The following is a 24,428-nucleotide window of genomic DNA, read 5'->3' as shown; positions in this document are numbered from 1 at the left end:
CTTATAGATCAATAAACATGGGCTGGTGAATAATGGTGCTTTGGTATCGGGAGCAGAAATATAGATATGCTGAAGGTTTTGGAGAGTGGAGAGAGTATCTAGCCAAGAGAGTATTAAATGTTCAATGGCCTTAAGGCATGAAGTAAGATTTCAATAGCAGATAGAAAGAGGTAGGGACAGAGACAGGGATGTTCCGTTCGTGGGAGTAGGTAGCCTTTATAATTGAAAACATATACAGGATAAGAAGCCTGGCTCAGAATCAAAATGTACAGCATTTTGGAATTAGTGTGGAGAATAAAAAAAATAAAGAGGAGGCGAAGGATGATGTTTTTCAGTCTTGTGGTATTTAACCAGAGTAAATGGATAGACCCATCCAACTGCCTAGCTAATAGTGTTTTGAAAGGTAATAAGAAAGCCTGCATTCTGTTAGAACTTGAAAATATGAATTATATCAAGAGGGGCAGTGTGAAATTTCAGAGAAGGTTAAGGAGAGACACCAGAGTTAAGTGTGTGAGGATGTCTGAAATAGGATAATTGGGAAAGGCACTGGGTAAGCAACCCCTTTGCTTCTGAACTGTAAAGCGGATAAGAGCATTTGAGGTAAGTCATGTTGTTGCTAAATCAATGCCTACCATGACATCAAGAAAGTTGAGGAGTGATTGTGAACATGATCACAGTTTTCATTTGTGCCTTCAATTGGATTTAGTTTTGTGACAGTAATGGAAATACAATTGGAGATATTCAATTGTGTTGTGGCAAATATAGATATATGTTTAGAAAGTCACCATACTGCAATCACTTGGAGAGGAAACAACATTTAGTTTAGGTTATTGTTGTGTGTACCGAGGTACAGTGAAAAGCTTTCTGTTGCATGCTACCCAGTCAGTGGAAAGACTATACATTATTACAGTTGAGCCGTCCACAGTATACAGATGCAGGATAAAGGGAATAACGTATATTGCAAGATGAAGTTCATAAGAAATAGGAGGAGAATTAAGCCATTCCGTCCTTCAAGTCTACTACGCAATTTAATCATGGCTGATCGATCTTTCCCTCTCAACGTATGTACGAAGTCCAGTAAAGTCCACTTAACGATAGTCCAAAGATCTCCAAGGAGGTAGATGGTAGCTCAGGACCGTTCTCTAATTGTTGATGGTGAAATGTTGACAGAGGAGTAATAATTTAAAATGTTAGTAAGTGTAAATATGCAGGAAGGATTTGGGTATACCTGGCAGTTCAATGGAAATAGAATCGACAGAGCAGGAGAGTCTTAGGACAAGCTGGGTCAAATAGACATGAAGGGTAAGTCATGAAAGGGGTGGATTGGGGTGAAAGTTGTAACTTGAGAATCACAGTTTAACCCGTCTAGAAAAGTGCCTCAGGCATAATTGTCTGAAGAACATCCTCACTACAAATCTCTTATAAGGAGTCAGGACATACAGGACTGAATTAATAATAATGGTGCAAATGGACTGCCAAATAACATAATTAAGATACAAAATTAATAGAAGTAGCACAGATTATCTGGAAGTCATTGTGGACAAAATGGAATGGAATTAGATGCATCTATAATATATTGAAGAATCCCGTGCTTGCCATCATAATTTCTTCCATACCCACTGGAAAGATTTTCTGATGGGTGGTATTTTGATAAAAAGATCCTTGCACCAATTTCTTTCCAGTGAAATGAAAAATATGTCACCGAGTTTGCTGTATACTGGCTTGAAACATTACTTGAATTTGTTAATAACATAAAATGATCTTTGAAAATCTCCCTAGAAAATCTGTAAAAAAACAAAAAAAAACACTGGATGGCAGTGTAGCCAGCTGACTTTATTTCATGTTAAACCTTGGGCAGAGTGAGGCCAAACACAAATTGGAGGAACAGCACCTCATATTTTGCTTGAGCAGCTCACAACCCAGCAGTATGATAATTGATTTATTTAACTTCAAGTAACCCTTGCATCCCCTCTCTCTCCATCCCACCCACACGCTAACATTTTAATAATTTCACTGCCATCCTATTAAGTTTCTCTGCCTGTATAACTCATTATCACCTAGCCAACAGCCAACAATGGACCATTGTGGACTCCACTTTTCCTTGATCATCGTTACTTTTTGGATATCTTTCATTTATTTGTTCTATATCTCCCCATATCACCATCTACACTATATCTCTTTCCCCTGATTCTCAGTCTGAAGAAATGTCACCTGTCCTGTGTACGGCTGCCCTGCCAGCAGTTGTCTGTCTTCACCATTTTATTTTTATTTTTAGTTAGTTAAAGTGTTTTATTTGGAGGTCTAGACTTTTTTGTGGAGGGGGGGAGAGGGAAACTACCTTTCAGGGTCCCTACCTGGTCGGAGAGGCAGCTTTTCTCCGGGCTGCAGCTTCGACCCGTCCTCGCGGCCTACCAGCGGGCCTGGAGCGGCGTTTCCTGTCGCGGACCGCCCAGAGCCTCAGCTTCAGTGGTGGCGGCACAGCGCTGGAGCGCTATCGTGGTGCGGGCGATGCCTTGCCTGGGTTGCCGTGCTAGAGCTCCGGTGAGCTGAGACCGCCGGGTAAAACATCGCGGAGCTGCGGGACTGTGGAGCGGCCAGCTGCGGGCGGCGGCGCTGAACTTAACATCGGGAGCCCGGGATCTCGCAACGAGATCGGCAGTTGTGGAGCTCCAACCGGCGCGGCCTTGTCGGCTTTGGAAGCCGCGGCCTCCAGTGCGGAGGCGGCCGTTCCTGCGTTCCCATGCCGCTATGAGGACTCTCCCGACACCGGATCACCACCACCTGGCGAGAACGGCTAGGAACATCGGGCCTCCGTAGAGGCATTTGTGGAGGCCTCAATAGGCCCGACTATGGGTGAACTGGGGTTGTGGACTGGAATTTGTGCCTTCCCTCATGGTGGGAGCCATTGTGGGGGGATGTTCTTTGTGTTTAAGACGCTCATTGGTGTCACGTCTGTATTCTTTCTTTGTGTGCTGCAAAATGGCAAATTCCTATTCTCCAGAGATGCTGCCTGACTCGCTAAGTTATTTCAGCTTTGTGTGTCTATCTTCGGTTTAACTAGCATCTGCAGTTTCTTCCTGTACTTACTGTCATCTGATTTCAGTTTGATCATTGGAAGATCAAATAAATAATTGTTAATAAAATTGGGCTCAGTGGGAGAGTTGAGAGTTGCTGAAGAGGATTAGGATCAGTAAGCATCCCACTATATCTAGCCACGAAAGACAATTTTCCAATTGTTATTGTAACGTAGATCACCTGCAGTCTTCCTCAAATTCCACACCTTTTATAAGAATTTAAAAGGAACTGATCTGGAATTTATTCTTTGATCATTCATTTACATAAAAGGCAACTAATAATCCTCATTTTCTTTACAATGATTTTATAAACAATGATGAATTAGATAAGTTGTTGATATAAAAATATAACATTAACCTACTGGCTCTTTAGGATGGAATTCTCTGACAATACTGAATGAATGCTGTGCTAACAGAGATGCTAACTGTGCATTGTCAACCTCTCCATGGGCAGCACAGTGGTGCAGCTGGTAAAGCAGCTGCCTCACAGCGCCAGGACCTAGGTTTGATTGTGACTTTGGATGCTGTCTGTGTGGAGTTGGCATGTTCTCCTCTACACCACGTGGGTTTCCTCCAAATGTTCCGCTTTTGTCCTGCATTCCAAAGATATATGTTTTCTTGCTTAATTAGCCTCTGCATGACCCTAATGTGGTCTAGTGTGTAGGGAGTGGATGTAAAAGTGTGATAACATAGATCTAGTGTGAATGGGTGAACAATGGTTGGCATGGGCCCAAAAGCCTATTTTCATGCTGCGTGGTTCAATCAGTAAAGCACATGTGACACTATTTGATGGGATTCCCTATGCATCTAACCCTACATTAATCAAAAGGCTGATTAAATTGTAGTCTTTATGTCTGCAGGAAGAAGTTAACCTACAGCTAAAAAAATGTAGCCATACTTTGGGAAAGATATATCAGCCATAGATGGAGAGCAGCAATTGCTAACCAAAATTATATCTTGCTTTGGTTCTTTGGAATTTAGAGGTTTGCAAAAAAGTTTTCAAAATTGAAAAGAGAACATTGAAATGGAAGAAACTGACCAATTGGTCTCTCATACTTACTCTCATTCAATAAGATTATTACATCAGTGCCTGTTCTTTTAATATCCAAAAAACAGTTAATGACTGTCTTGAATATATTCAATCACAGAGAGGAAAGGTTTAATAGGAACCTAAGGGACAGCTTTTTTCATACAGAGGATGGTGGATACATGGAACAAGTTGCCAGTGGAGGTAGTTGAGGCAGGTACAAGAACTACATTTGAAGACATTTCAACAGGTACATGGAGAGGAAAGGTTTAAAGGGATATGGGCTAAACACGGGCAGGTGGGAGTAGCATAGATGGGGCATCTTGGTCGACATGGGGAAGTTGGGCCGAAGGGCATTTTGCATATTATTGATGTCAGGCTAAACTGTTCTATTGTTCAAAGACAAAGGTGCGGAGGAACTCGGGGTCAGGCAACACCTGTGGAGGGTTTCAGTTTGGGACCCTCCTTCAGACCGAGTTTCCCTCCACAGATGCCATCTGACCTGCTGAGTTCCTCCAGTACTTTATTTTTTGCTCAAGATCTGCACTTTCTTGTGTCTCCTGGTCATGCAGAAAGTAGTTCCCTGTTTTCTCTCCTTCCTTGAATAGTGAAACTATATTTTCTACCTTAAAATCTGTGTAAGCTGTTCTAGACTGTTGAAGTCTGAAAGGTATCATCCAGTGATTTCACCATTGCTGTAGCCATCTCATTCAAAAGCAGGAAATCGGGTCCTGGAGATTTTATTAACATTTAGTCTCATTCATTTCTCTGATATTATCGTGTTATTACTGTTAAATTCTTTCAACTCAGTCACATTAAATCCCTTGTTCCCCACAATTTCTAAGTTTCCAACCACTTCTGTGAAGACAGATGGCGAATAATAGTTTAATTTCTCAGCATTTCCTCTTCCTCAGTTCCATGTCTGGATGGGATGCACATTATTTTCACAAATCTTTTCCATTTGCACGTTCACAGCCGCTCTGTTCGTAGATTTCTCTCGGTTATTCTCATATGCTACTATCCCTTTCCTCAACAATTTCTTTGTCCTTCTACAACTGTTAAGGTAGTTCGAAAATACTTCCACTGTCTGGGGAAAACAGTCCAAAGAGTCATTGCATAAAAATTTGAATCAGAACTTTAAGGAGTGGTAGTTACCTACACAGGAATGAGGGAAGATTAGAACTTCCATTCGTAAGCAGAAATTGATGCTGGTTGAAATGTTTATTTAAAATCTGAGATTAACAGATGTTTATTAACCAAATTTATTGGAAATAAGATGCAACGGGCCGAACGTGGATATAGACCATTGATCTATGGTCATGATGGGTTGAAGGATTCATTCCTGTTCTTGCATTGTTTTTACGTTCTGTTCCTGAAGATAAAATTATCATAAAAGCGGATTAAGTAATCAATGCTCTGTCAATGTTTATGGACGTCAGCTGCTGGTCAACAAAGCCTACTTGTGTGGTCCTTTCTTCATGATTTGGCAAGCCCAGTACATGTTGCAGCCTCCTCCTCAGGGAAAGCTTCTCTAAATTAAAACAGCTGATCCATGGATTAATCCGGCAGTTCAGCTGCAAGGATGACAAGAACTTGGTAAATTGAGCATGAGCATCTCAGCTTGTGCTGCCTGCAGAAGGAGCTCATGTAGCAGATTATTACAAAAAGAATTACAGTGAAGTGATGTACCTTCTGCCAATCTTCCAGACTCTAATCATAATCCCTATACTGGCAGGAATCGGAGGTGTGTCGCTGTGGCATGCACGTGTGAAAGGATGGTCATGCTTTTTTTAACAACATTGTGCGCTGCACAGCTTCTGCCTCACATCGCCAGAGACCCGGGTTCAATTCGGACCTCAGGTGTTGTCTGTGCGGAGTTTGCATGTTCTCCCTGTGACCACGTGGGTTTTTCTCCGGGTACTCTGGTTTCTCCCACATCTCAAATACTTGTGGTGTTGATTGGTTCTTGTAAAATTAGCACTAGTGTGTGTGGAGTGGATGGAAAAGTGGGTTATCATTGAACTGGTGCGAATGGGTGATTGGTGGTCGGCATGGGCTCAGTCAACCAAAAGGATGGTTTTCATGCTGTATCTTTCAATCAATCAATCAATCCTTTGTCTCTTATCCTTGGTGTGCCTAAATCCAGTATTTCCACCCCAATACCAAACTGGGAGCTCCTTCATCCATTGAAGATTCTATCACCGTCTTCTGAGAGACAGTTGAATAAGGGCAAAAATTCCTGGCAGAATCGTGGTTCCGCAGGCTGTTCATAGTTACCATTCCTCTGCATTTCCCCTGTTGAAAATTTGAAATGATCGATATCTAATGTTATCCCACTTTTTAAGAAAGACGGGAGAGAGAAAACAGGGAATTATAGACCAGTTAGCCTGACATCGGTGATGGGGAAGATGCTGGAGTCAATTATAAAAGATGAGATAGCGGAACATTTGGACAGCTGTAACAGGATCGGTCCGAGTCAGCATGGATTTACGATGGGGAAATCATGCTTGACTAATCTTCTGGACATTGTTGAAGATGTAACTAGGAAAATGGACATGGGAGAGCCAGTGGATGTAGTGTGCCTGGACTTTAGGAAAGCATTTGATAAGGTCCCACAGAGGAGATTGGTGGGCAAAATTAGGGCACATGGTATTGGGGGTAGAGTGCTGACATGGATAGAGAAGTGGTTGGCAGACAGGAAACAAAGAGTAGGGATTAACGGGTCCCTTTCAGAATGGCAGGCAGTGACTAGTGGGTTACCGCATTTTCTCGGTGCTGGGACCGCAGCTATTTACAATATACATCAATGACTTGGCTGAAGGGATTCAAAGTAACATTAGCAAATTTGCAGGTGACACAAAGCTGGGTGGCAGTGTGAACTGTGAGGAGGATGCTATGAGAATGCAGGGTGACTTGGACAGGTTGGTGGAGTGGGCAGATGCATGGCAGATGAAGTTTAATGTGGATTATGTGAGGTTATCCACTTTGATAGCAAAAACAGGAAGGCAGATTACTATCTAAATGGTGTCAAGTTGGGAAAAGGGGAAGGACAACGGTATCTGGGAGTCCTCGTACATCAGTCTATAAAAGTAAGCAAGCAGGTACAGCAGGCAGTGAAGAAAGCGATGGCATGTTGGCCTTTATAACAAGAGGAATCGAATGTAGGAGCAAAGAGGTTCTTCTGCAGTGGTACAGAGCCCTAGTGAGACCATACCAGGAGTATTGTGTGCAGTTTTGGTCCCTAATTTGAGGAAGGACATTCTTGCTATTGACGGAGTGCAGCGTAGGTTTACAAGGTTAATTCCTGTGATGGCAGGACTGTCATATGCTGAGAGAATGGAGCAGCTGGGCTTGTACACTCTGGAGTTTAGAAGGATAAGAGGGGATCTCATTGAAACATATAAGATTGTTAAGGGCTTGGACACGCTAGAGGCAGGAAAAATGTTCCCGATGTTGGGGGAGACCAGAACCAGGGGCCACAGATTAAGAATAAGGAGTAAGCCATTTAGAACAGAGGTGAGGATACACTTTTTTTCACAGAGAGCGGTGAGTCTGTGGAATTCTCTGCCTCAGAAGGCGGTGGAGGCAGGTTCGCTGGATGCTTTCAAGAGAGAGCTAGATAGGGCTCTTAAAAATAGCGGAGTCAGGGGATATTGGGAGAAGGCAGGAACGGGGTACTGATTAGGGATAATCAGCCATGATCATATTGAATGGCGATGCTGGCTCGAAGGGCCGAATGACCTACTCCTGCACCTATTGTCTATTATCTATTATCTATTGGATAATTCAAAATGTCTAAATTGTTTATATTTTCTCATGTCATGATGTCATTGCTTGTACTCTATTATCTTCTGCTCTGTGTCTTTTCCTGTGGGAAATTAGTTGAGAGATACAACATGGAAACAGGACCTTCGGCCCATCGATTCCCCGCTGACCATTGATCACCCATTCCTACTAGTTCTATGTTACCCTACTTTTGCATTAGGGGCAATTTACAGAGGTCAATTAACCTACAAACCCGCACGTCTTTGGGATATGGGAGGAAACTGGAGCACCCGAAGGAAACACGCAGTCACAGGGAGAATTTGCAAACTCCACACAGAGAGCACCCAAGGTCAGGATTGAACCCTGGTCTCTGGTGCCGTGAAGCAGAAGCTCTGCCAACAGTGCCACTGGGCTGCCCTAATGAAATGAAAAAAATGACCACAGCAATTGTTAGTATTGATTTTTTGAGCAATTTGCGACCAAAAGCTAACTACACTCAAACATATCATGTAGCAACTCAGTCCGAAAGGGTACAGTAACTTTTATCCAAATGATCTGCCATCAGACACTTAAAGCACAAAGCAAAATATTCCATTCAGGCACTAAAATAAAGCATAATGTGGTCAGGTTTGATATCTATTGTTCTGAACAGACACTCATTTCATCTCATGAAGCTGGTGTTTTGAAGAGTATATTAAGCATGTTTTCAAATTAATTACTTTTATTTCAAATTATCTTTGAGATTTTACTCAACTGGGAATTTGAAACAAATACACAAAGTAGGACACATGTAGCTAGTAAAGAAAAGATTAATGAAACAACCTATCACAAATTATGGCAATAATTGTTGTTGAAATAATACTGAATACAAATGTATGATTTGTATGGTACACGTGTATGATTTAAAACAATGGTGACATTTAGTTTTATTTATTTATTTAATCAATTATAACTTTAAAAGGTATTTAGACATGTACATGAATAGGAATGCAGGCAAATGGGGCAAAGTCAAGGAAGCACCTCATTTTGCATGGATGAGTTGGGCTAAAGAGTCCACTTCTATGCTGTAAAACTCTATGACCCTATGAATTGTAAGTTTAAAATGAGTTTATCTGTTAAAATTACTTTGTTGCCTTTTGATCCAAAGACGATGCTAATGAATCATGAGATGGGAACAATATTTGACGTCATTAAAAAAATCATCTTTGTTCTTTGTCTTGTCATAACTGAATCTACTGAGTTTTGCTGCAATTGCTGGTGTTTCTCAGTAGCAGCACGTTTTGGGATTCCCATTCGAGTTGGAAAGTCCCTGCTCAAAAGTAATGGGTTGAGCCTTGCCCACCATTTTTCCACTGTCATTCTGTCATTAGACTTCAGATGGGGTCTAATAGCAGGGCAGAAATTAGTGGAGATCTCCGCACTCACTCTGGCTAATACTGGTGCAGGATCTGTGAACCTGTACTTTTGGAAGGAGATTTTAGTTTAGTTTAGAGATACAGCGCGGAAACAGGCCCACCGAGTCCGCACCGACCAGCGATCCCCGCACATTAACACTATCCTACACACACTAGGGACAATTTACACATACACCAAGCCAATTAACCTACATACCTGTATGTCTTTGGAGTGCGGGCACGGGGAGAACGTACAAACTCCGTACAGACAGCACCTGTAGTCGGGATCAAGCCCGGGTCTCTGGCGCTGCAAGCGCGTAAGGCAGCAACTCTACCGCTATGCCACCGTGGCCATGGGATTGTAGGCACAGTGATGAAGACAAGAATAAAGGCAATGTTTTTCAAAATTATATGGGTTAGGTTAAATGATTTTTTGGTATTGTCTTACTACATTGTATTTTTGATCCTTTACTACTACATATTCATGTTTATTTCATTTTCCATTGTTCTTAATTACTTTTGTTGACAATCAGTCTTGTTTGTTTGGAGTGATGGCAATTCCTGGAGCACATATTTTCCAGTTGTTGTAAGTTAACAGAGGGGTTAAAGAGGCAATTATTGAAAGAGAAAACTTGTAAGGAGGCCAAGTTCAGTGGTAGGTCAAATGACTGGGATAAATTCAACAAAGAAAGGCACAAAAGATAATAATGAAAAAGTAAACTATGAGGGCAAACTAGCAAGGAATATAAAAATGGACAATGATTGGCTTCAAGTATATGAAAAGGAAGAGAGAGGTTTACGTGAACATTGGCTTCAAAGAAAAAAGGCTGGGAAGAGTTAAACAGATATTTTCCATCAGTCTTTATGGTAGAAGGCACTGTAAATATTTAATTAACGCTGAATAATGCTGGGGAGAAATTAAATATCATAACCTTCATGAGAGACTTGATATTAGGCAACCACATGGAGCGAAAGGCTTATATGTCTCCTGGCATTAATGGCTTTCAAACCATGATCCTTAAAGAAGTGTTACCAAGATCACGGATTCATTGGTTATAATTTTGCAGAAATCCACGGACTTGGAAGAAGTGACAGGGAATTGGAAATTTGCCAATTTGACTCTCCTATTCAGGCAAAAAGTGGAGGCAAGAAATGAGCAATTATAAGTTGATTAGACGAAACAAGGAAATGCAAATGCTAGTTTACAAAAGAGACAAAATGCTGGAGTAACTCAGCAGGTCAGGCAGCATCCCTGGAGAACGTAGATGGGTGACATTTCGGGCCGGGACCCTTCCCAAAGGTGACTAAGTTACTGGCGCACATTGTGTCTTTATAAGTCAATTACCCTGTTGTTGGAAAAGTGTTAGAGTAAATTATTCTGGAAAGGGTTATACGGCAACAGCAGGAATGTGGACTTCAGGAATGTTCGATCAGCCGCAGTTCTATTGAGTGGTGGAGTAGCCTTGAGGACCGGAATAGTCTACTCCAGTTCCTACTTGTTATAGTCTTTTTGTGATGTACGGATGATCGGTGGTCAGCGTGGACGTGGTGGGCCAAAGGCCCTGTTACCATGCTGCATTTCTAAACTAAAATCATGACAACACTATTCAGTTTTCTGCTTATGAAATATTAAATATTATTGTAGTTTATTGGTCTTAAACCGCATTAATTTATTTCTAAAGAGTTTCAATAGGCACATCATACAATTTTTTGATCACAGACAAGATGTCCCCAAGTCAGCTTTTCACTTGTCAAATTTGTTTTGAGATATCCCTTTTACCAAAAGACAATAAAATAATCGTTGCATTGTACTGTAATCATTATATATTTTTAAAGTTTGCTTCGACTGGTTTCCCTGCTGATGTACCATTATTTTCTTTGTATTTCAGGTTTTGGACTGGATTGAGAACCATGGGGAAGCGTTTTTAAGTAAACACACTGGGGTTGGAAAGTCACTCCATCGAGCTCGCGCTCTCCAGAAGAGGCACGACGATTTTGAAGAAGTAGCCCAGGTCTGAATATTATTTCATTCTCATATCATAATCTTAAATCATTATTTTTGCAAAACTCTCCATGGGATATGTTATTACAGATTAAAGGTCCTAATTTTCTTCCTCAAACTGATGCAATACTTTGTGAAGGAAATGATAAAAAATAACAGTGTTTATAGAACACACAGAATCAAAGCAATCAAATTATTTACAATTCAATCAGCACAGACATTTTGGTCCGAAGGACCTGTTCCTGTGCTGTTGCTGTTCTCTGTCCGATAATTCACACAAGCATTTCCTGAACATTGAAGACAACACAGTCTGGCATTCATCTGGTTTAGTTTAGTTTAGACATACAGCACGGAAACAGGCCCTTTGGCCCATCAGTTCCACTCCAACCCGTGATCCTCACACACTAACACTATCCACTACTCTACATACATTTGGGAGGATTTATAATTTTACCAAGCCAATTAGCCTACAAACCTGCACGTCTTTGGAGGGTGGGAGGAAACCGAAGCTCCTGGAGAAAACCCACACAGGTCAAGGAGAGAACGTGCAAACTCCATATAGACAAAATCCGTAGTCAGGATTGAACCCGGGTCACTGGCGCTGTAAGGCAGTAGCTCTACCGCTGCACCACTATGCCGCCCCTTTGAATAAACTAATTCGTTCATTTTCAATATGTATTTGGATATATTTGAGTCCTCAGTTTTCACATCAGTCTTTGAGGACTCATGAAGTTTAATTTGAGCTCTCCATGTGTTTCACAACTTCTGAACATTTAACAAGTCCTGCTTGTGGTCACGTGATTTGGAAATTGACCTTTGACTGTAGTTTTACATTTGGCTCCAAAAGAACAGGATTTCCTGGTATTCTTTACAATCATCCCCATAGAAGGCACAATTTTACAAGCTAGATTAAATGTGAGGCACTTTATGACTAACAGTTCGGACTAAGACATTCGTATCTCTTAGAGCGCAATTCAGAAATTTGCCAAATATGTAATAATTGCCAAATCCTAACAGGATATATATAGTAATTAGCAGGGACCTCAGGAGTATTGATATATAGATCGATCTTGGGATACAAATTCTTAGCCCCCACGAAAATGCCAATACAGATGGATAAAGTAGTGGAAAAGTGGTACCTGCTTCAGGACAATCCATCTGTATATGCTTCATGTACAGTTTAGTTTAGATTTACAGCATGAAAACAGACCCTTCGGCATACCGATCACACGTTCATACTAGCTCTATCCTACACACTAGGGACAATTTACAGAAGCCAATTAACCTTGAAATCTGCACATCTTTGGAATGTGGGAAGAAACTGGAGCATCAAGAAAAAACCCACGAGGTCACAGGGAGAACATGCAAACTCCGAACAGACAGGATTGAACTCGAGTTACTGGTGCTGTAAAGGGCCTGTCCCACTTTCACGACCTAATTCACAACTTTTTTTACTCGAGTACATTTTTCATCATGCTAGAAAAAACGCCCTGACCTCCTTGGTGCCACGAGTACCTACGACTAGCATCGCGGCCTGCTACGACCTACCTACGACCGCCTACGACCTTGTGACAACCATGCTGCGAGTATGAGTCAAGAGCAAACTCGGCAGAGGTCGTGAATTAGGTCATGAATTAGGTCGTGAAAGTGGGACAGGCCCTTAAGGCAGCAGCACTACCCGCTGCCCCACTGTGGCATTATATGCATCGACATTATGTGTATAAGAATTAGGACGCCAAGTTGCAGTCATATAAAACATCGGTGAGGACACATTCAGTTCCTTATGGAGACACCAGGAACTGCAGATGCTGGTTTACAAAAAGAGGCACAAGATGCTGGGGTAACTTGGCGGTCAGACAGCATCTCTGGAGAACATGGATAAGTGTTGCTTTGGAGAAACTTCTCCAGAGATGCTTCCTGACCTGCTGAGTTACTCCAGCACTTTGTGTCTTCTTGGTACAGTTCTGGTTGCCACACTGCAGGAAGGGTGAGATGGCATTCAAAAGAGTGCAGAAGAGATTTGCCAAGATATTGTCTGGAATGAAAGGCTTTACTTAAAAGGAGAGATAGGATGGGCTGGGTTTATTCTTACTGGAGCGTCAGAGTCTGAGGGATGTCCTGATTGAGGTTTTTTAAATCATGAGGAACGCAGATATGTTAAATATTCAGAATGTTTTTTCCCAGGCTAGGGGAATCTAAAACCAGAAAAAATGTAAAGGAGGTCTGGGGGTGAATTTTTTCACATGGAGGACAGTGTTTATATGGAATGAGCTATCAGAGGAAGTAGAAATAGTAACAAATATGGCACATAAAACCATTTGGACATGTACACGCATAGGAAAGAAGAGGAGGATTAAAGGCAAATGGTGAGTTTAGTTAGGATTCCCAATTGGCATGACAAGTTGGGCTGAAAAGTCATTTCTGTGCTGCACTGTTTATGACCCTATAACTTTTGATAGCTCTTTCAGAAGGACAATATAATCACTCACTTAGTTTTTCCCATGTGCTTATTACATTTGCCATATTTATAGATTTCTGCTATCTGAAACAGCCGAGGGTTGAAGTACATTTCTAACCTCCCAACTACTCCTGCAAATATCTCTGGCTTTCTATGACACTACCAACTTAGGGACTGTGTAAAACGTATCAGAATCAATTTCTGTGTCTTCTGTTCCCTTCCAAATGCATCTCAGCACTGTCCTCAATCTCAACGTTATTGGCTGTGAAAAGCATTTCCATCCTCTGCGGATAGGACATGAACAATTCACACACACCGTTACACATTCCCAGGCTATCTGTGAAGTCAGTTTATTTTTGAACTGCCAGTTTCCATCAAAGCATTGCTACAACACTCATCACCTGTATGTTTGCACTTTTCACCCAGAAAATCCCACTATGTTGCAGCCTAAAATGGCCTGCCTTGCATTAATTTGTATTTGAAATAAACTAGTGTGGCTTTAAGAGTAACTGTGCTGCTGCCTGCATATCTCTCTGTTAATCCCCAAGTGCCTGTGCAAATGTGCTGACTGACTGTGCTACAAATTCAGAGACAGTTTTGCCATCCCCAGGATGGGATGAAATCTAAAAATGAACTATGGGCTCAAATAACAACTTTTTCCTGCACCATTTTTCCCACCAAGACCAAATGGTAATTCAGAAGATTATCTTTGCTGATTGCAATGTGTTCTGGAGTGGAGCATGTGCTATGCTCATTACAATCCATAGGGGACTTGATCTAAAGATTTGCTACATGAGGTACATAGAGTCATACAGCATGGCAACAGACCCTTTGGCCCAACATGTCAATGCCAACCAAGATGTGTCAAGTAAGCTTGGTCCATTGGCCCGCATTTGACTCATAACCCTCAGAACCTTTCCTATCTATGTACATAGCCAAGAGTCTTTTCAATGTTGTTATAGTATCTGTCTCAGCTACTTCCTCTGGCAGCTGGTTCCATATATCCAACACCCTCTCTGAGTGGAAGAGTTGACCATCAGATTCCGATTAAATCTTTCCCCTCTCACCTTAAACCTATATCTTCTAGTTCTTGATTCCCCTACGCAGGTAAAAGATTCTGTGCATTCACTCTCTCTATTCCCCACATGATACTTCAACCCAACACTCTCAGCTTGAAAGCTGATGTTCCACTGAGTGAACTATTCATGTGTTAGTTGGTGAGAAATGATTTTCTCATATTACAAGAAGTCATGCCAGGCAACTTTCACTTCTCAATGTGAGGTTTGAGATCTAAGCCCTCACGGATGGTCCTAAAATTATTAACAAAACACAAGAAGCATCTAGATGATTGGCACAAAGTGCTGGAGTAACTCTGCGGGTCAGGCAGCTTCTCTGGAGAATAAGGATAGGTGATGTCTCGGGTTGGAACCCTTCTTCAGACTGCAGAAGTGCTGCCAGACCCACTGAGTTACTCCAGAACTTTGTGTCTATCTTCAGCATAAGCCAGCATCTGCATTTCCTTCCTACACAAGAAGCTACAGTCGAGCTTCACATGATGCTTATGTCATATGTTCAGGAAATAATGCCATACAATTTCATAACCATGACTGATTTACATATACTGTACATAAATACACCACAGTACTTGGGAAATAAAAAACATACTCATTTTTCAAAAAGTATTTTGAAATACAGAAATTGAGAACAGTATTGCGGCACAGTTGGTAGAGATACTAACTCATATGCCAGAGACCCGGTCCTAACTACTGTGCGGAGTATGCACGTTCTCCCTTGTGTTTTCTCCAGGTGCTCTGGTTTCCTGCAGCATCACAAAGACATGTATATTTATAGGTTGTTTGGCCTTTGAGTAGGGACTGACTGGGAGACGATGATAACATAGAGCTAGTGTGAATGGATGATTGATGGTTGGATGGACTTGATGGGCCGAAGGGCCTGTTCCCATGCTTTTGCTCTAAACTAAACTAAACTAGACCTAAATTAAACTGATTTATGCTAGTATTACGTGTATAAGTTAGATTTATAAATTTATTTTCATTTTTAAATGGTAACGAGACTCAAGGGAGTAACATTATCTGGTGGACCCAGAACTTTGTGTACTTGTTTGTGCAAATATTTCTGTGTTAAAGACAGAATGCAGGGAAAAGGCTGCAAGAATTAACCAATGTGAGTGGTAACACTTGGAGATTCCAAGGATTTCATAGATAAGCTTGCAGTTTCATATTAGTGTACACAGCATTCTGGTGTATTGGGGAATGTTACATTCACAAGATTAAATACTTTTACGGTATCTGCTGTTGACAGTTTAATCTTTACTGGCCACTTTGCCAGATATTTCTTGTTTCTTTTTGCTTTTTTTCTTGGGGGGGAATGATGAACGAGAATTGTTTTGGGTTCAATAGATCATTGGTGGGTGTATTGCAGAGACAGTAAACAGCTACAACTTTCAGTAGCTCAACTCCATTTAATTTTCTTCTTATTTCCGACCAGAACACATACACCAATGCTGATAAGTTGCTGGAGGCGGCCGAACAACTGGCCCAGACTGGAGAATGTGATCCTGAAGAGATCTACAAAGCTGCACGGCACTTAGAAGTCCGGATTCAGGATTTTGTTCGAAGGGTGGAGCACAGGAAGCTGCTGCTGGATATGTCAGTGTCATTTCATACACACACAAAAGAGGTAATATACATGATTTTATTTTGTTATTACCGCTAGCACTCGACTTACCAGAGACACCATCGTAGGGGATGTCTTATAATGCTTGTCTCATGGCAAGAAACTTATAACAGTTCAGAAGGATTTGTAAAATTGGGATTAGTTTAGTTTAGTTGACTATCATGTCTACCGAGGTACAGTGAAATGTTTTTTTCGATGCTTGCTATCTAGTCAGCAGAAAGACAAAACATGATCACAATCAAGCTGCCCACAGTGGACAGATACAGGATAAAGGGAATAACGTTTAGTGCAAGATAAAGTCCAGTAAAATCCGATTAAAGATAATAAAGACTGCTGGGGTAAATCTTTGATGAAACAACTTTAACCTTTGAACAACGTTGCTTTGTGAGTCCAGCAGATCACCATCAGAAATGTAAATGTTATGTTAACATTTCAATTCTTTGCGTGAACTATTTTTGGCACCAAGTTCATCTTTATGACCTATATATAAAGTCCTGTTGAGTCTTAATAAAAACTGAAAATGCTGGAAACATGCAGCAGGTCAGATTGGCATCTGCGGAAAGAGAAACAAAGTTAATGATTCAGGTCAAAGATTTTTTGAGAGCTGATTTCCTCAACATAAATCTGGGGATTCCCAGCAAAATATTCTCTCTGCTGCGAGACTCCATGGGGAGTATTTCAGTGGAGTATCTCCACAGAAACAGAGTCCACTAACTACCGCCATGTAAGTTCAGGACTTCTTTGTAATATTGATACATCGTTTCACAAATAACACCATCACTGTCAGTTCTGAATTTACGTTATCTCTTCAAAATATAACTGTATTTATAAAAATGACACTTTGCTGATCCGAAAATAACTATTTTGCCATTCTGTAAGATAGAAATATAGTTTCTCATGGTTACTATTTACTATTCAAGTCCATTTATTTTGCTAATGGTAATCTATGACAATCCCCCTCATTTCATTGAACAAGTTGTGACATTGTTTTTGTCGAGAAGCTCTAGACAGATAGCAACGCTTTTGCGCTCCCAACTGGTAAGAGTTTGGTCTTTGTGGAAATTTACCAATGATACAAAATATACTGGACATCATACTGTGAGATGTTAAAGTGCACCAAATTATTTAGAACCTCATTCGACTGATAAACTAAATAATGTAAAGTCTGAAATGGATTTAACAAGTTGCAATGTTTACGCTACAACAGAGTAAATATTCTATCTTCCATTAGCTTGAGTGAGCGAAGAGCAACAACATTTGCACTTACATCGAAGCCTTAACACTGTAAAACAGCCTGAGGTGCTTCACAGGATTTAAGTATAACTAGACCAAGTGCGGACCCGTTGGGCCGTCCCCAAGGCAAAATTCCACCACTGACCTGTAGCCCCCAACTGCGCAGGAGTGGCTGACGGGTTCCCGTTGTGACGCCAGAGATCCCCGTTGTGACACGAGTCATGGCAACCCTCCGCCAACTGCGCAGGCGCGGTCGGCAAGTGGGAGCACGACTGCAAACGTTTTTAAAGTTTAAAATAGCAATAACTTGTAAAATTTAAGATCAACTAGACCAAGTGGGACCCGTTGGGTCCCGTCTCCTCAACGAGCGGTTGCGGGAAGTGGGGGCCTGTGGCGTCACACACACACACACAACCACCCCCCCACCACACACACACACAACACACCCCCCCCCCCCCCCCCCCCCCCATGATATTATATTAATATTATTCATTTGGTCCGTTCCCCCCATCCCTCACCTTATCCACTCACGTATAGCCCCCAATTGCGCAGGTGCAGCTGGAGGGGGAGGGGGTAAAGAGGGAGGGGGAGGGGGTAGAGAGGGAGAGGGTGAGGAGGGTAGAGAGGGAGGGTAGAGGGAGGGGACGGGGTAGAAAGGGAGGGGGGTAGAGATTGAGGGATGGGGGGGGCGCACGGCATCACAGGGGTGGGCTGGTACCTGAACGCAATACTCCACCACTCACCTATAGGTCCCAATACTGACCACTCACCTAGAGAGGGAGGGGGCAGAGAGGGAGAGATCAATGAACGCATCTCATGTGAATTCCGCATCTCCACTCTCCCCATCTTCAGTTCCCTCCTCTATTCCTCTCCTCCTCCATCTCCCCATATCCTCCATCCTCCCTGTGTGTTTTTTTCACACCTCTCCACCACAGAGGGTAGTTGAGGCCTCTGCTTCCTCTCCTCACCCAGGTCCCTCCCCCCCTCTATTTTCGGTGCAGGGCCCCGAAGGCCCTCCTCCATTACCTTGCATACTCCCCCTCCCCCTCCTCTTCACCCTCCCTCTTTATCCCCCTCTTCTCCTCCCCTCCCCCCCTCCCTCCTTCAACTCGCCCTCATCTTTCCCATAATCTCAGTCAATTGTCTATTGCCTATTGTCTTTTGTCAAATGTTTTTAAAATGTTTTGCTAGTACTTGCCTCAACTACCTCCAGCAGCTCGTTCCATATTCCTACCACCCTTTGTGTAAAAAAAAAGTTGTCCCTCGGGTTTCTATTAAATAGTCCCCTCCCTTACCTTAAACCTATGTCCTCTGGTGCTTGATTTCCCTACTCTGGGTAAAAGACTGTGCATTTACCCTATCTATTCCTCTCACAATTTTGTACACTTCTATAAGATGACCCCTCATCCTCTTGCAATCCAAGGAATAGAGTCCCAGCCTCCTCAACCGCCCAGGTTCAGGCCCTTGAGTCCTGGCAACATCCTCGTAAATCTTTTCTGCACCCTTTGTAGCTTGATAACATCTTTCTTATAACATGGTGCCCAAATATGAGCATAATACTCAAAATGTGGCTCACCGACATTTAATATAACTGCAACATGACCCCACTACTTCTATACTCAATACTCTGACTAATAAAAGCCTGTGCTGAAAGAACATGTTCTCATGTGCTTAATGTCTTGATGTAATGTGATGTTCCGCTGGCATTCTCACTCACTCAGGCAGATAAGTCTTTCACTTGCCTTTACTCCCCCAAAACGTATGTTTCGAGCATAAAATTATTGGTTAAAATATTGACATTTTAATGAACAATTAACATGATTATATGGCAGTAAACATTGAAGCCAAACAATAGGGATAATGTTATTGTAACATCTCCACTTAAAGATAGACACAAAAAGCTGGAGTAATTCAGCGAGACGGGCAATATCTCTGGAGAGAAGGAATTGTAACCCATTCCTTCTCTCCAGAGATGCTGCCTGTCCCGCTGAGTTACTCCAGCTTTTTGTGTCTACAGTTTAAACCAGCATCTGCAGTTCCTTCTTACACATCTCCACTTAAAGACCAGACGGAGGTGCATCGTTCAAACATGATAACTACCAATTATATAAATTAAATTATATCCAGTAAATTAATCATGTTAAGCCCCTGTCCCACTTTCACGACCTAATTGGCAACCTCTGCCGAGTTTGCCCTTGACTCATACTCGCAGCATGGTCGCCACGAGGTCGTAGGAGGTCTTTGTAACTCTTCCTCATGCTCGTGAGTGGTCATCGCGTACTCTTGGCCACAAGTAGGTCGCGGCGTTTTATCCAGCCTGATAAAAAATGTCCACAAGTTTAAAAAAAATGTCGGCATGGAAAAAAGAATTGATACTTTTTACTAGTAGGTAGGTCGTAGGTAGGTGATAGTAGGTCGTAATGGCAGTCGTAGGTAATCGTAGCTCGGTAACTGGCCCGAGAAAAAAAATGCAAACATGGCATCATTTTATCATGTGATCATTTTCTACGCGTAGCTAGTCGTAGTTGGTCTTAGATGTGGATGACTGAGGTAGAGGGGGGTCGTAGGAGGTCGTAGACATAGTGGTAGGAGGTCGTAGGAGGTCTTTTACTTTGGCGAGTCAACACGACCTTGACATTTTTTTCAACTCATCTAGGGTCTTCTAAACTCGTGGATTAGGTTGTCCAAGTGGGACAGGCCCTTTAGGTATTCAGCAACACACCATTTATACAAAATACACCACCTTCATATAAAATAGCTTTGTGTGGATGAGAGATGTTTATAAAATATCATGTCAGTCATCTGTGGAATAACCATTACTGTCAGCTAGAGAATTGTGAAGAAAAGCAGCTAATGGAGTAGATGTACATTTAAGTGAACTATTTAATCACAACTTGTACTGACCCTGGACTGACAAACCAGGAACTGATTTTTGTTCCATCTTATTCATCAAACATATTGTCGTATGTATGTTTTAGTAAAGATGATGGAAGTAAGTAGATCAGTTCTGTCCACATTCGTTCTTCCTGAAACTTATCAGTTGTGGAATTGTTTTTTTTTACCTTTGTGATGTTGGTGCCCTGCATAAATATGATAGTTAGACACAAAATGCTGGAGTAATACAGCGGAACAGGCAGCACCTCTGGATAGAATGAATGGGTGACCCTTCTGTCTGAAGGTCTGAAGAAGTGTCTCGACCCGAAACGTCACCCATTCCTTCTATCCAGAGATGCTGCCTGTTCCGCTGTGTTACTCCAGCATTTTGTATCTATCTTTGGTGTAAACCATCTGCAGTTGCACCCTGCATAAATATATTTATTTGTCAAGAATCATCAGGGTTCAGCAGAGTGTTCTCTATTAGATCAGCGGAGAAGTCAATTTGGTGCAAAATGAGGAAGTTCAGTTGGCTGTTCCTGAACTAGTGATGGATCTTTAACTAGAATTATTCCCAGTTCTCATCACAACCCAAGGTGGTATAGAGTTAGTGCAGGAAAGTCTAGCTGAATGACGGAATATGCACAAAGGGCCAAATGGCTTTCTTCTATGTCTTATATTTTGTCCTACATATCAGCATATACACTACAAGAGAATCTCACACACACACACACACACACACACACACACACACACACACACACACACACACACACACACACACACACACACACAATCAGTGTACACATGACACAGGAGAATGCATCAGTTAGTGCTTGTAGTTTGTACTTTCTTGTAGTTTGCCCCTCGACCATGTGGGTTTCTACCTGTGGCTACTTTCCACATGTGCTGTTAGGTAAGACCTTCAGACTATCTTCAAGCGGACTTTATTGGACTTTATCTTGCACTAAATGTTACTTCCTTTATCTTGTATCTGTACACTGTGGACGGCTTGATTGTAATCATGTACATTCTTTCCACTGACTGGATAGCACGCAACAAAAAAGCTTTTCACTGTACTTTGGTACATGTGACAATAAGTGAAACTAAACTAAACTAGCTGAAAAAGATTAGGGTGTCAGGGGTTATGGTGAGAAGGCAAGAGAATGGAGAAAGATAGATCAGCCATGATTGAATGGTGTAGTAGACCTGATGGGCCGAATGGCCTATTTCTGCTCCTATAACCTATGATTCCAATTTTCCACTACAGCTGTGGGCATGGATGGAGGAACTTCAGAAGGAGCTACTGGAAGATGTTTGTGCTGATTCAGTGGATGCGGTGCAGGAACTTATAAAACAATTCCAGCAGCAACAAACAGCGACACTTGAAGCAACCCTAAATGTCATAAAGGAGGGCGAGGACCTAATTCAGCAACTCAGGTGAGTGATGTAGAGTATGTTTAAAAAAAATCAAATGAGGCATCTCCCTTATTTTGGGCTGTATTTCAGTTGCTCAGTAATGGTTCAAACCATCACCATGTCAAAAGCACTCCTGCTTCACTATCTACTTGAATATGAATGCTCCAATTTGAAATGTTATTGTACATATTAGACACATTTGTTTCTACCGGTGCGGAGGTGGGACTGAAGCCTGGGACTAACCCAGGACTAGATGAATAGTTGTGTTCTCTGACCTACGGACCTATCTCCCAAGTTGTATTATTGATACTTTATCCTATTTTTCTGATTTCTTTGTTTGTTTCTTTCTTTATTTTTCCTATCTATAAATATAAATAAATAATTAGAGGGAATGTTAATAGGTAACCGATAAAGGAGGATCCCAGCTACTTTGGTAACTGGGTCCCTGGAAACCTGGATATTTAATATGTAACCCTTAAACAAAGTCTGTACTGGTTTGGATTATGATATGCAGATGCCTCTAATAAATATTTATTTAAAAAAAAAAATGTTTTTCTAATATTTGTTTCAGAATGCTTCTGTTTATCAATTATGCCCATAACAATCTAATGACAATCCTAAAGTTATGTAGAGCTAAACTTTTGTAATAGCTGTCAAAAGGAAATAAAGTGATAAATGGCACAGTGGCACAGCTGGTAGAGCATCTGCCTACCGGCTCCAGATACCCAGGTTTGATTCTGACCTCGGGTGCTGTCTGTGTGGAGTGTGCACTTTCTCTCTGTGACGACATCAGTTTCCTCCAGGTGCTATGGATTCCTCACAAATCCTAAAGGCATGCGAGTTTGTTAGTTATTTGGCCTCTTGAAATTGTCCCGAGTGTGGAGGGAGTATATAGAACTGGCGTGTGAATGGGTGACCAATGGTCAACATGGTCTTGTTAGGCCCAAGGGACTGTTTCCATGCTCTATCTGTAAACAAAATACTAAACCAAAGGAAATCAAATGTCAGATCATAAAAAAGAGTATATTCCTTACTTTTGCTTTTAAATAAAGCACAGCATATTTTTGTTTTCACACTGAATGAACACTGAATGCACTCCATCGATCCCTTTATGTTCTTTGTTTGCACAGTTGAACACATTTGAAAGCTTGCAGCCATGGCTTTCTGCTCTTTGGATTGTCTTAACGTTAAACACTTGGTTTGTTGCAGGGATTGTGCAATCTCCAACAATAAAACACCACACAATAGCTCCATCAGTCACATTGAGAGTGTTCTCCAGCAGCTTGATGAAGCCCAGGGACAGATGGAAGAGCTTTTCCATGAGCGAAAGATCAAGTTAGATATTTTTTTACAACTTCGGATTTTTGAACAATATACAATTGAGGTAAGTTCTTGTGGCAATATTGGTCATTAGCAATGGTTCTGCAGGGAGAAATGCCTGTGTCTTGTAAAGTGACAAACGCGGAGATCCCCGTAAATTTAGAAAATGCGGTGAAGAGCTTCTGAATTTAGGACCAAGTGGGATGAAATATCAGTCTGAAGAAGTCCTGACCCGAAACGTTGCCTGTCCACGTCCTCCAGAAATGCTGCATGACATGCTGAGTTATTCCAGTACTTTGTGTTTTACTCAAGATTCCAGCATCTGAACCTCCTCTTGTTTCCATGAAATGTCTTTATTTTTTAAGAGCACAAACACTTTTGTTGATTCCCAATATCTGCTCATCACTATTTAATGTAGTCATACTGCTTCATTGTTTGACAATAGGACAATACATATTGCCTTTGAAATAGATTGTGTTGTTCCCAAAGTCTGCATTTATCCCATAGTCAATGTTAATAAAACAGATGATGAGGCCTTTGTGCAGTACTATTAGTGGGATCTAGCTGTCACAGGCTGGGTCCACAAATGGGAGGCGTCGGAGAAAATGGGGGGGGGGGGGGTGAAGAATGGGAGAAGAGAGGGAGAGGGGGGAAAGGGGGGGATGTGAGGGGGGGGGGGGAGAAGGGGGAGAAGGGGGGAGCAGAGAGAGAGCAGGGAGAGCGGGAGGGGGGGAGGGGAGAAAGGTAGGGGGAGTGGAGAAGGAGGGATTGGTGCGGGAGGAGGGAAGAGGGGAGTTCAGTCTACACTCACTGAATCCATCCCTGCGAAACATTAGAGGGTGATTGGATCTGGAAACGGACCAATACATCTGTAAATAAAACTGGACAGACATCTTTTCATTTGCACAATTGATTTTATTTTATTAATTTAAATATATTAATGTTTAAAATCCATGCATTGAAGGAAGAATATTTTACAGCCCATCTGTGGTCCCTAACCCCTAACCCTAACCCTAACCGGGCATCACCCGCAGGACAGCATACATCAGCGTGTGACCAGGGGCACGACATGATGAGACACCCAGATGTCGCCCCTGGATTTTGAACATTCCAAAATCCAGGGGCGACAGAGAGTCACCACGCGTCACTACATGCGTCACCATGC

General features: G+C 41.9%; 1 protein-coding gene across 3 annotated transcripts in view; it reads left to right on the top strand.

Annotated features, from left to right (window-relative positions):
* The window catches only part of kalrna (kalirin RhoGEF kinase a), a 584,657-nt gene that overhangs the window by 298,939 nt on the left and 261,290 nt on the right, over positions 1 to 24,428 (top strand). For all 3 annotated transcript variants that reach the window (XM_055638050.1, XM_055638045.1, XM_055638046.1), the window contains exons 10-13: positions 11,150 to 11,272; positions 16,229 to 16,420; positions 21,795 to 21,964; positions 23,153 to 23,327. In XM_055638050.1, the coding sequence (XP_055494025.1) occupies positions 11,150 to 11,272; positions 16,229 to 16,420; positions 21,795 to 21,964; positions 23,153 to 23,327 (660 nt within the window). The remainder of the gene's footprint in view (positions 1 to 11,149; positions 11,273 to 16,228; positions 16,421 to 21,794; positions 21,965 to 23,152; positions 23,328 to 24,428) is intronic.

The sequence above is a fragment of the Leucoraja erinacea genome, chromosome 7 (assembly GCF_028641065.1).
Source record: "Leucoraja erinacea ecotype New England chromosome 7, Leri_hhj_1, whole genome shotgun sequence".
Taxonomy (NCBI): domain Eukaryota; kingdom Metazoa; phylum Chordata; class Chondrichthyes; order Rajiformes; family Rajidae; genus Leucoraja; species Leucoraja erinaceus.
This window is presented reverse-complemented; position numbering and strand designations above follow the sequence as displayed.